This window comes from Ciconia boyciana, chromosome 9 (assembly GCF_034638445.1).
Source record: "Ciconia boyciana chromosome 9, ASM3463844v1, whole genome shotgun sequence".
Classification (NCBI taxonomy): Eukaryota; Metazoa; Chordata; class Aves; order Ciconiiformes; family Ciconiidae; genus Ciconia; species Ciconia boyciana.
This window is the reverse complement of record NC_132942.1, coordinates 8,069,983-8,082,809: the sequence shown is the minus strand read 5'-3', so window position 1 is coordinate 8,082,809 and position 12,827 is coordinate 8,069,983. Positions and strand designations below refer to the sequence as shown.

At 45.2% G+C, this 12,827-nt stretch overlaps 1 protein-coding gene across 4 annotated transcripts in view; it reads right to left on the bottom strand.

Moving 5' to 3' along the window:
* Positions 1-12,827, bottom strand: part of GRIA1 (glutamate ionotropic receptor AMPA type subunit 1) — a 131,333-nt gene that overhangs the window by 59,320 nt on the left and 59,186 nt on the right. For 3 of the 4 annotated variants that reach the window (XM_072872127.1, XM_072872128.1, XM_072872129.1), the window contains exons 3-4: positions 5,637-5,876; positions 4,012-4,196 (exon numbers count right to left, since the gene is read on the bottom strand). In XM_072872127.1, coding sequence (XP_072728228.1) covers positions 4,012-4,196; positions 5,637-5,876 — 425 coding nt within the window. The remainder of the gene's footprint in view (positions 1-4,011; positions 4,197-5,636; positions 5,877-12,827) is intronic. The other variant, XM_072872130.1, reaches the window with a different exon arrangement.

Here is a 12,827-nt window from a genome sequence, read left to right as displayed (position 1 = left end):
AGAGCTAAAAATCACATTATTCTTGCTGACTCTGGATTTCTACCAAAATTCCTCTCCACTGCTTTCCAGCAGCACTGTTAAATTCTTACCAGGTGACTAGAGCCAGATACCATCTGCATTTGAGCCAATCCACACAGAGAAAGAAGACAGTGAAAAAAAAGGCCCAAACCAGCATGCCCTCAGAACCTGTAAAAACACAAGAACTGCCAGTTTCTGAAAGAATTGTGCTGGTTCCATAAGGTTTCTTCGCTGGTAACACTACCTCTTATTTCCATTGTTGTATGAATTGATTCTGAATTACTGCCTGTGTTGCCAACGCTCAGGCAAAATCTGCATGAACAGTAGCGAGGCCAGAAACATCCTCACAGCCAGAATGATAATAAAATAACTGTTGTGTTGGATTCAACCAGAGATTGGTCTACCCAGGACTTCTCTCTGATACCAGGCTGGTAGCAGGTGTTTGAGAAGCATCAGACGAGGGCACACACAGACTGATCCTCCCCGTGGGACAGCACTCCCAGATTATCATGAGCAGCCATTTAGGGATTTCCAAATGGATTATAAATGAGCTGACACTTGCTCTGTGCAACTGGTTCATCTGCCTTAGCCTTTCTCTGATGAAGTGCTCTTGTATGCACATTAAAACTCATCTGGTTCCCAGCATTAACATGGGGGTGACAATTAACTCCAATGCAGGCTTCATTTAGTAGCAGTTTCTTACACAACTGATGTCAGCTCCACCAGCTTCACTGCCCTGTGATTCTCCCCACAGGATCCTTCAGTATGGCTTCTGCCGTGCAGTCTGGAGCCCTCAGAAAAAAACTGTATACCTGAGGCTGTAAAGATATATACTCTTATTATGGGTAGTTTTCTGAGTATCTTCCATAGCCAGATCTGAGAAGCAAAACCATACCCAACTTGTCCCCTTCCATTCATCAACTGAGACCAACCTTTGCAGTACGTCCCAGACCTTGTGGGAGGAAGGAGCATCTCTGGGGCACTGGGGTGTCTAAGAATTATGATCCAATTCCCCATTTCTCCAGTGTCAACAATAGCTGGCGTTGGCTCCTTCTGCCCAAACTCTCCCTTTGTTATTTTATTAGGTGTCAGAGTCGATGAACCGGAGAGGGCTGCCATCCAGCTTTCCCTGAGCTGTTAATCTTGCAGCCCATCCACCTGAATTATGAGGCTTGCTTCCTGTGTTTTACACAGTTATTTGTGATCTTAATTTATTTTAGAATGCTTGCTCAGTCCTAATGTGTCCGGACGGTGGTAGCAAGCTGAGGTTATAATAGCATTTATCACTTAGCCTGAACGCGGTGAGAGGCTGTGCTGGGCTGCATGCTGATAGCTCACTTGGGCCACCTAGGTTTCATTACCCACTTCTTAATGGGCCAGTTTGACATCTATTAGAGAGAAATCCTCTCAGAGTGAAACAGTGGCAAAGGAGAAATTCCAGTTATTCATTTTAATGAGAGACAAGGAAGAAACAATACAGGGCTTTGATGGAATACAACCCACCACTTACTTATCCCATTAAGGCTACACAGTGCAGCCCCACGGATATCCTGCCCTGAACTAAGGCCTGGCTCATAAACGACACTTATCTCGGCAAAGATAAATCATGCCCTTGAGACATGACACAGAGAAATCTCCAAGAAAAAAATCAGGTCATTTTCCCACATATCATTAACACATTGAGCACTGGCTCCTCTACAGCTACAGTCTCTAGAACGCGAGGACTACCTTGCTGGAGTCAGTAGTAGTTATTTGTGTTATGTGTACGGGATGAAGAAATTAAAAGTGTGTGCAAGCACCAGTGTGTACGTGTGAGGGACTGATGCTAAACAGCCATCCCCAGCTCTTCCGTTCAGCGGGGAGCACAAATCCACAGGCATGGAAAGACAGAGACAGGCTTGTCAGGGAAGAAGATAAATGCATTAAAATGTCCCTGAGAGGCTGAGACAGCTCTTTGAACGCCTTAGACACTCAAAGAGACAGGGCAAACAGAGCAGTGACATCCACACAGAGGTTGCTGGTGTGGTGAGCTGAGAGACTGGCTGCCAGCCCAAGTTTAAGTCCCAGCTGAATTTCACATGATAATGAGCTGAACACTATCTTTGACCCCCTCCGGTCATCTGCATGTTGCGAAAGACCTGGCGTCCCCTGCTTACGCTGGGATAACTACCTCTGCTCTCAGAAATCCCTGTGGAGTCAGAACACGAAGTCAAACGAGGATTAAAATGGACAACACAGGTCTGAAAAAAGTTATCTACAGCCCTATCCCTAACAGAATTGTTACCTCCTAGGCACAGACGTCTGTTAGAATTGCTCTGTCTTTAATGGATGTTTTTTACAGCATTGCAAAACAAATATAATCACAAGATCTGAGGTTTTTTAGTGTTCTTGCAAACAACTTTACTTACATCTAAGTTTAACTCTTGCTCCAGTTATGTGAAGAAGTTTGAAAGAAAGACTTATTTTCCTGCTCATATTAGGAAAACTACATAATATTTGACTACAGAACTTAACTTTCTGTTAGAAAAAACAGGCTTTAAAAACCAACATCATTAACCCTAGAAATCTGATATACCCTATAGGAAAGCTTGCAGAAAAGGCAAATTCACTGCCTAGTTCCTGTCAAAAATTTTGTTCAACTGCAGCTACTCTGTGGTCAGAGAGAAGACGTTACCCTCCAGAGTAATCTGGTCTCTCCTTCATGAGCATGATCTTTACTTTGACGTTAAAACCTGCTACCTGCTTTGTTATTATATATAATGGAGTAGCACCCAGAGACATCCAACAAGGACGGATTGTGCTCATCTCTGAGCTGTGCAGCTGGTGAAATAGTATTCCTTGCCCCAGACAGTGAGCAGCTGAAGTGTGAGACGGGAGATGACAGGTAGCTTAGACAAAGAGACGTGTGAAGCACGAGGTAAGAGTGAGCTGGTTACGAGAAGTACGATAGCGGCAGTCACAGTGCACCAGGTACATGGCACTGCAGGGCCCTTTGTAAGCCATGTGGGACAGAACTCCCAGCTGTGGGGAAAGCCTTGGCTGTAGGTGGAGAGGGAAAGATATTAAGGCTGGAGTTGAAGAGGAGACACAAGTGTTGACTGAGACCTGTCCATGGGCTTGCATTGGTCTCCTGTCCACAGAAGTCCATGTTCAGGACTTAGGGAAAGCATTAAGGGAGGCATGGAGGAAAGAGGATGGGGAAAATTTGGGTCTGCACTACTGGATGACCTATCTAGATTGAGGGTGAGTAAGGCAGGGCGCACAGCCTAGCTGCTGAGTCCTCTGTTGCATATCCCATCTGCCTTGTGGCCGTGAGCTGACAAAAGAGCCAGGAGATGGCTGGGAATAAACCAATCTCTCTCACTGCAAGGCACGAGAGGAGCTGTAAACATCCGATCCTGCTACAACCTGGATGCCCTGGGAGGATGCTGAGCTCCAGCCTGATCTGGAGACAGTGCTCCTAAGGACACTACAAATGTACCATAAAGCTTCTCCATCTCTGTCCTGCTGGCAGTGGTTGTGAGAATTTGGTGTAGCACATGGAGGCTGGAGGACCAGGAGTCTGGCAGTGCCGATTCACACCTCCACCCTAATTCACAGGAGGTGGGAAAACCAGAGAAAAACTCAGCAGAATAAGGAAGTGCCACATCTTGCGCACACTGCTTGGAAGAATTAGCACAAAGCAAACTTGTTGGGGAGTAAGGGGGTGTAAAGGGGAGTTAAACAAGTAGGGAACGTGGAGCAGCAGAGCTCACTAAGCATGAATACATGGGAGTTCCTAGTATTTATATGGCTTTACAGTTTCCACAATAACACAACAGAGAAATACCTGCAAGCTCAGCAGCCTGCTGCAATACACACACCCCCCACATCCAGTGAGAGCTGCAATGAGACATGGATCAGACAAGAATGGGTAGGAGAACTTCTCCAGGAGAAACAAGCATTCCCGTCCTGCATGCAAGATCCCTCCCAGAAGACCAGCACCAACACAACCTTGCTAAGGATGATGTTCAGCCGCTCAGATTCACAGTCCACCACCACCAGCCTTTCCTTCTTCTTCTCCAGCTCCTGGAAGAGCATGCGGTAGCCCTCTTCTGTTGTCGTCAGGATGTTGACAGCTGTCACCTGCCAGTTCTTCTCGGCTGCGGTGTCCAGCACTTTCTGTAGGACTGACAACCCTGTGATGGGAAGAGAGGGGGAAGAGGACAGTAGGGGGAGAACTACGTTTTAGTTGTGCAATGTCATCTTTCCATCCTTCTGACAGCCTGCGTAGCTGCCTCAAGCCAGGCTGGATACAGCATCGCAAGAGTGCAGCAGATCCACAGAGAGCAGCTAATAGTCTAACATCTTACCCAAACACAGATGGGCTAGAATTAATGACTCCTGCTTTTTCCGTCCTAGCACAAGAAAATAGGATGATTCCAGGCCTAGTTTTCCTTTGTAATTGGCAGATCAGTCTCGTTGATCAGGCCCTGCTGTGGGTTTCAGATAAGAGCTCTAATCCCCATCTTCTTGTCAGCCACTACCCAAATCACTTGATTTCTTTGGGCCATAGTTCCTTTCTCATCTTTGATCTGTTTAGGCTCTACGCTCCTAGGGTTAGGGACACCCTCAGCAATCACAATACACAATCATATTCAGTGTCCCTGTCTCTCTCAGCAGCATCTCATCAGAAAACTTCATTATTTTAAAAAGTATCTTGCCTAAATTACATGCACAGCCTTCCAGAGGAGATACACATAGTCAACACAGCTCTGGAGTCCTGCTAGACAACCCTGCCTACTGCAGTCCTTTTGCGATATTCAGCGTGCCCATGCCTCGTGACAACAGAAAGCAGGATGGGTTGCTTTTACACGTTTTACTTGTCTCTTAAGGTCATCCTGTCCCTGCAAGAACTAATGATAACTTCCAGGACAGAGCTGTGAATCACCCTTACCTCTGTGCTGTCCTCCACAAGTCCATTTTGCTCTTGGCCTCCAAGCCTGGAGCTTTAAAGGCATCTGAGAGCTGGGGAAGCTGAATCACAGAGCAATGAGCTCACTAGCCCTGTTCATGGTTTAGAAAATTAGGCAGTATCTTCTAAGAACCCAACAAAGGCTGTCATTATTTTACACAGACAACTATCACTCACTAACACAGGGAACTTGGAGTTTTCCAAGATACCTGCCAGAAACACACACGTGTATCACAACTGGATGTGGGCTCAGGTGAGACCTGAGCAGCTGTCAGTTCATGTTTATAAACGTGGGACTTGGTGGCCTTGAGTTCGACAGACCTATTCAATATGGGACCTATTCAATATAAACAATTTTCCTCATTTGAAACTCAAACCGCTTACACATTAAATATTTCTCTGGTGTTGATGGGGTTCAAACCTGACCCTATGAGCACAGACATGCTGGGTTAGGCTAATGCTGCATCCAGATTGATGCCCACCTTCAGCAGTAATGGATATTTAGAAAAGGAATAGAGAACAGGGAAGGTATAGGGTGACCCTTCCTTTAGCCACCCTCTCAGCCTCCAGCAACCCACACTAAGAGGACTTCTTGAGGCAAAGTATCCACCTAGACCACTATGTTTAATTGCCTGGTAACCCTTCCCATGTACCTGTGACTTACCCCGGTCAGCATCATAAATGTACACAAACTTCTGCCAGCTGTAGTGCTCGATGACACTGATGAGGGCATCCTGGAGCTCTGGGCGAAGCTGGAGGACAAACTGGTTGGATGTTTCGACGGGGAAGCTTGGTGTTATGAAGCAGACGTGGAGAGCCCCGCAGAAAGACGTGAGCATGTTAACAGTCCTCCTCTCATAAAATCCAAAGATGGCGTAGACGCCCTTGGAGAACTGTGAGCAGACTGGAGGAGCAGAGAGATAGGTCATGAGGGCAGAAGGACAAGGAGGTTTCTCAGGGAAGTCACCAAAATAAACCCTTTTCCTGATATAAGCTGGAGGCTCCCTGGACTAGATCACTTTCCTCAAGGCCTGTGGGTTGGTGAATGCAACCTGTGAAGAACAGGGCTTGTGGCCATGGGGTGCTCTGCCCTTGATCTCCACAGACCTGCTTTACGTTTGATAGGCAGAAGGGGCACAGGAGAGTGAATTCAGTACCCTCAGGGCTCTGCTGAAGATTTTGCTGCCTCTGGGATAAAATGTGTTATCTGAACAAGGGAACCCCTCAGCAGAAAAGCACAGTGGCTCACCAAGCCCTGCCTCCTTGGGATGGCAGCTGTCTGGCCCCTGGAGCTGTTTTACTGTGGGGGAGAAAGGCTGCAGCTAGAGCTTGCTATTGCAGCCCCAGATGCATTCAAGGAGCAGAAGGAAAGCATTTGCATGACAGCACAGCCTTTTGCAGCCAATGACTTCAGGAGGAAACCATGGGTTTGACCTCAGAAGCTGAGACCACGCTGGGAGGGCATCTCTGCAAAGGTTCACCTAGGTTCAATACACTTGTAGCACAGCTACAGGGAGGTTTATCCCTGGGCATGAGCTGCTGGCACTGAGGTTGGAGCCTCTGACACCAGGGGTGCATTGGTACTTGGGGACACATGCGTGGCAATTTCTGGTTTCCTCACAAAGCCGTGGTGGGGAAGGCTGTGGGCCCAGTGAGGTAGTGATGGTGGCCTGGGAGGTCTCCATGACTAAGCTCCGAGGGTGCACGCTGGGTTCTCTAGCAGATATTTGTGTCTGATCCCAGAGGCTGGCGCTGTGCTGCGCAGGGAGGGCTCTCTTGGGTTGGAGCCCTTCTCAGGACAGCACTTTATGAGATTGTGGGAGCTGCTGGAAAAATGCCTCAGCATCTCAGTGAGGCAGAGGGAGTTCACACTTTGGGTTGTAAAACTTAGCCTCTGAGACAGTCAGACTCATTTAATATCACCCCTGTTTATGGCACATCCCAAGTTATCATCAATAAATCTCCAAGATGGAGGTGGTGACAGTGACAGTGTTTTCCCTGTGTCAGAACTCCTGGCACTAGTGTCTCCTGCTGTTGCCACTCTGACTCTGAAGACCTTTGGCTGTGACATTTATACTGACTCAACACTTCACACATCACTTGCCAGCCCCCCCAGTAGAGTGCAGGGTGAGAAGTTGGATGTGACATTTTGGGGTCCCCTGGCAAGTGCTTTGCGCTGCTTGGGAATCCCTTGACCTGGTTTCTGTTGATAGCTGCCAGCACCAAACCTTCTGCACATGTGGCTGGAGACAGGCTCCTAAACATGAGCTTGCTTCATCCTTAGCTGGGCTCCATCCAAGCTCTGTCCCTCCAGCAAGGACCAGAAGTCATCCCTGACTGGCTTACAGCCATCCTGGATAAGATTACCTTGTTCCTCACTTCTCTACTGCCAGCATCAAATATTCAGAGGGAAGAGCAAGAAATCCTGCTTCCCACTGTGCAAAAAGAGTCCCCGCTCTGATCTCACCACCAAAATGAAGCAGCCAGATTTTTGAAACGGTGCAGAGTGTCTAAAGCTGAGAACTGAATCTCATGACACTGGTGAGAATTTTTCCTTTCTTTTGGAGTTAAGCCCAGGTTTTGGGCATCCCAGCCCAGTAGTTTGTCCCCAAGGTCACCCATCCTCTTTTCGCCACTCAGTGTCTGTGTTCTCACATACCTCAGCACCCTCCTCCCCCAAGGGAACTTGTATTTCTGTGGGGCAGGGAATTCTTGCGAAGCCCGAACCATGACAGAAATAAAACCCTCTTCTCTTTATTCTCACGGCAGCGTCTCTCTTTGCAATAAGCAATTGTGTCTGTATCAGCTGGAGTCACTACCCTCATCATGAGACTGACACGTTCAGGAAGAAAAGTAGCAGACACAGATAGAAATAGCCTGAACGTCATTTCCATGTGCCTGGACCAGTGGGTCTAATGAACAGCGTGATACACCATATGTGAGAGATCAGAACATGATCTCTGGAGACCCAGGCTTCAGATTCCCCGAATGATTAAAGTGACATTCTCAGAGCAGCTGAACAATCCAGCACAATTAATAATCCAGACAATAAACTTTGCTGGCTTGTTTTATTTTAGGCAAGCCATGGCTTCCTTGAATTTTATTTTCTACTTGAAATGAATCTATTATTTTTTAGATTTTTTTTTTTAACTCTGTGGCTCAGTCATGCTTAGGCAGCCCTCCTACACTGTTCCGAGACACTCATCAATCCCAGTGTTTGAAACAGATTGCACCAAAGATGACTGCGAGAACGAACAGTCTTTATCATTAGTAAGTTTGGAAAGAACCCTAGCTCTCTTTGTACTTTCAGACCAAGAGGGGCCATGGACAAGGTAGATAATTTGGGAAAAAAAAAAGACTCGCTCAGGGTTATCACCCAAAGAACAACAAAGAAACTGTTGTGTCAATTAATCTAGAAAAATGAAAACAGTGAGAACTGCAGCCACCTTTCTGGGACTGAACTTGGCATAGTGTAAAAGCAGTGGCTGCAAACTTATTTAAATCTCAGGACTACTTTAAATTACAGAAGTTACAAATGAATTTACCCAGCAAAACTAAAAAGAAGTTACTTGCCATTTATTCAATACCCTAAGATATAAGTGGAATTTCTTTATATTTGCTTTAATCGCTTTATTAACGAAATTTATTAACAATTGTGTTCTCATTTGATTGCTCTGCAACTTCCTAATAACATACTATTAAGAATTGTAAACCTTAAACTAGAGGAAGCAAATATTTTAAACTCTCTTTGTTTTTCTGTCTTCTTAGGAACTTCTGATCAGTTCCTCAGCAGTCACTAGCCTCTGACTGATGCTTTTCTAAAAAGATTAAGAAACATAAAAGGGATAAAGATCATGCTGGAACGGAAGGTCCAAGAAGTTGAGCTCTTCTGGTCGATTGGCTGGTGATAACATCACACTTTGCAAGCCTCGTGCCAACTACCTCTTAACAGCTAGATGGCCACAGACTGGCTTTTCCTACAGAAGAGAGTTGCAGCCAATCTGGTAATTAGCTCTAGCAGTTGAATTTGGACAGTTCAGCCTCTGAAGCTCATTCCTGCTGGTGGGAAACTGGGTGAAATGCAATAGCATAAACGTCTGCATATCCAAGGATGTGAGCATGAGTGAAGAGTGTTCACTTCAATGTAAATGCAGACATTTGTGATAGTCTGCACATGCTATTCTTGGCCTGTGGGCTGCACAAAGGGAAAGAAGGACAGAGAACACCTATTCTGGGCTGTAACTATGCTATTATCTTACAATGAGTTTGTAATTAATTACAGAAAAGTTTTCCTCAGAAGGAAGCCCTCAGAAAATATAGTTTATAATGATTGATAACCATGGCAACTACTACCGTATTCACCCTGATCAGTCTTGTATAATTGATCAGGTTGGGACACTGGGACATTCCCATTGTGTGCTGCACCAAGCACGGTGGACATCCCATATCGCTTCTTCTCCAGGCACAGGATATCTCGCTGAGGCTCCCTAGTGCCATTCCACAAATAAAATTACGTAAAAGCAGAGGAATTAACTTGATTGTCACCTGGTTACACTGGAAAGACAACCCAGCGACAACCATCTGCTCTTTGGACACAGCTCCACAGCACCTGTTGCAGCCAGGTGAGGTGAGAGCTCCTCAGACTGTTCTAAAAACAGTTTTAACTTACAGTAAAAATCAAAATAGCACTGTAAGTTAGTTAAAAAGTGACTGATGTGGTAGAGCAAGCATTGTGGAGCTGGTGTGTCCTTGAATTCAGATGAGGAAAAAGCACACATGCTTCTCATGCTTAAAATCCCCAGACTCCAGGATTTCTAGTCCTGCAATTTATCTCAAGTTTCTCTTGTCATATGGAAATATTGAAGGTAAAGCATTTAAATCAGAGAGAGGAAACACTGATTTTATTGAAAACCATGCAGGATGGGAAATCTGCTTGGCACCTGAAGAGAGGCAGCTCTGGCCACCTTTGCAAATGCTTCCAAGAAAAAGAAAAATACATGCCCACAACTTTAAATTGCACATTTTCTCTGCAGAAGAGGAAAGCAAAAGAGATGTTTTGAGTCTATAAAAATTCCTAAGAGACTTTTCTTGACTAAAGCTCTCAACCAGAGACAGAGAGAGTAGATGCACAGGACTGATTTCTGCATTTAGGAGGGCCAGAGATATTTTGGAACTGGAGGTTTGATCTGATCCCTGTGAAAGGCAGATGTCAGGCATAACATATATCTCATTTGGATTTTGGTAAAAGCAGGAGGGAAACCAAAAAGTTTCCCTCAGAAATGGTCACCACAAAGAGGGCCTGAAACAGTCTTGGCATTTGAGAGAGGAGGAAGGGCAAATGGGCTGCACAGAAGGATGGGAATGAGGATTTGGTCTCCAGGAGTGAAAATGGTGCAATTCTGCTGAGAATCTGCAAACAGGACTGCAAAAAGGGAACAGCTCCCTACGGACACAGCTGGAGAAGCAGCCTGGTAGGAGATCCTGGCAACTGCTCATCTGCCATTTCCTTTAGAAGCAGAATTTTCACCATTTCGCTGAGTTTAAGACTAGAAGGGGACATTAGATAATTTCTACTGACTTTTTGTATCTCATGGACCATTAAGTTTCACCCAGCTACCCCTGGAGGGAGCCAATAATACGGTTTAGTTGACTCTCGGGAGACTCAACTGCTGCGTGCCTCTGCCAGAGAACAGAAGTAACAGAGACAGTGCTAATATCCAAAGCCACAAGAGCAGTAAAAAACCTGATTAAACGAAATAACCCCAGATGCTCCCCACAAACAACTCATGTTCTCTGTTGCAGAAGGAGACAAAAAACCCAGATGGTCCCTGCCAGATCTCGGAGCCCTTCATGACCCTGGAGGATGTCATATCTGAGGAGCATCTAAGGAGGGAAGACACTGCACCGTCTCTAGGAAAGCCATTACTACAATGGTGAGCTGCAGATGTTGTGAGGATTTTGAGCAAACTTCTCTTCATAGTCCAAGCAGGCCGGGAAAGAAAAGGGCCATTTGGAAATGTAGACTCCCAGATAGGAAGAAATCTTTGAAACCACCCAATCCAGCACACACAGCATGTACTCCAGAAACCAAGTTAACAAATGCCTTTTAAAAATTGCAAGATGAGTGCGGACAGACTTTGAGTGTAATAAAATAGTCATCTCAGTCTACTGTCCTCTGTAAGCTATTAAAGACTAGCCCTGCAATGCCTGCAGCCCCAATATCAGTGTGGCATGTCCTTCATCTGTCCAAACCTCCTGGGACACAGAACCAAAACCCTCTCTTGCAGCAAAACAAACTCATTGACAACAGTGGTGTCAAGGAACAGTTCCCACATGCTTTTCTTTGCTCACTTCAAGTATATGTGTGCACATGTGGGAAAGAGGAGGGGGGATGTGCATGCGTAATTTATTTTTAGCATGCCCTGCCTGGAGGCGACCCTCACACAGTGATGGAGAACCTGACATCAGGTTGGCAAAGCCGGTGGAATTTCGATGAAAGAGCGCTAGTGTCTGCTTCAATTAGGATCCGCTCAGCTTTCCTCCCAAATGTTTGTCCTCACAGTTCTCCAGTGTGGCGTAGGTGCCAGAGCGCATCTCTTCAGCACATCCCAATGACAGCATGTTCCCACAGATTTTTCAAGCAGGGGAAAGCCAAACAGATTCTACACTCCCCCATTGCTCCATACATGTATTGAGCTGACTGTAGATACGTCCCATATATTTGATCAACGGCAAATCAGGGTGATGTGATATCACAAGAAATATATGTTTCTCTTTCAAATATATAAAAGACACACAGGTGTGCTCCCTTCCATCATTTTCCTGCACTGCTGCTCTGACCATCTTGGAAGCTGGAAAGTAGTGTTGATTTTTACATCAAGATCTGCTTTCCTTCCCTCATATTTAAACAATAATCTATGACTGAGAGCTGCTCATAACTGTTTATGCTGATAGCTTCAATTTTTTTAGTTAAGTTCACCTGCCTGACAAATAAGTCTTAGTTTGCCTGGCTGACAAATGATAAGTTTCCCTTGAGATCAAACTGGATTTGGGATACTTCTTTCTTGCATGCTGCTGAGTTTAAAGAAACAGAAACAGCACGGTGCTTTTGTCAACAAAAATTAACAACATGGACTCTCAGTCATTTAAGTGCACTTGTATCATGGTGTTTATATGGAATTATAATCATGGTGGTGGAAGATATGGCCATGAGAAGTTGACTTTAACCTCTCTGTCAAAGGGACCAGTTGAAAATCACAGCTTTTCCACTTGTGTACTTCACATCTTGAAACCTCTTTTCCTTTTTCTGCTAGAGTTTTCAAGTGTAGTTCTTATCCAATGTACAAAATGGAAGAGAAAATTCAAATATCAAAGGTCTTACCGGGGTCACTGAACTTGTTGAAAAAAGGAAAGAAGGAAAAACAAGATGTTTGACAAGACTTTCCTTGTTTTTAAACATATTGTTACTTCGGGGATTGCTAAGATTTTGCTGAATCATATAAAATTAAGAATTAAATACATTGAAGGGTTTCCAGTCAATACTCAAACTATTTCTGAGTAATGGTGGCACTTTTAACAGGAATTAGGTGCAAATCCCCTACATGAAACACCCTGAGATCATGAGCATCTTTTAACAGGTCCTGGACGAGAACCCAGAGGAGACGTGAGCATGTATCTGCTGAGACCTGGGACTTCTGGGGTCACAGACTTGAATGTCCCCTTAAATAAAATGTCAGTTGACAACTGTATTTTTTGGGTAGCCTTCAAATGATAGCTAACCCATGGAAAGAGAACAGAGACACCACTAGAAAGGACATGATGCCCATCTCAAGCAGCATTCAGACTTCACAAAAGC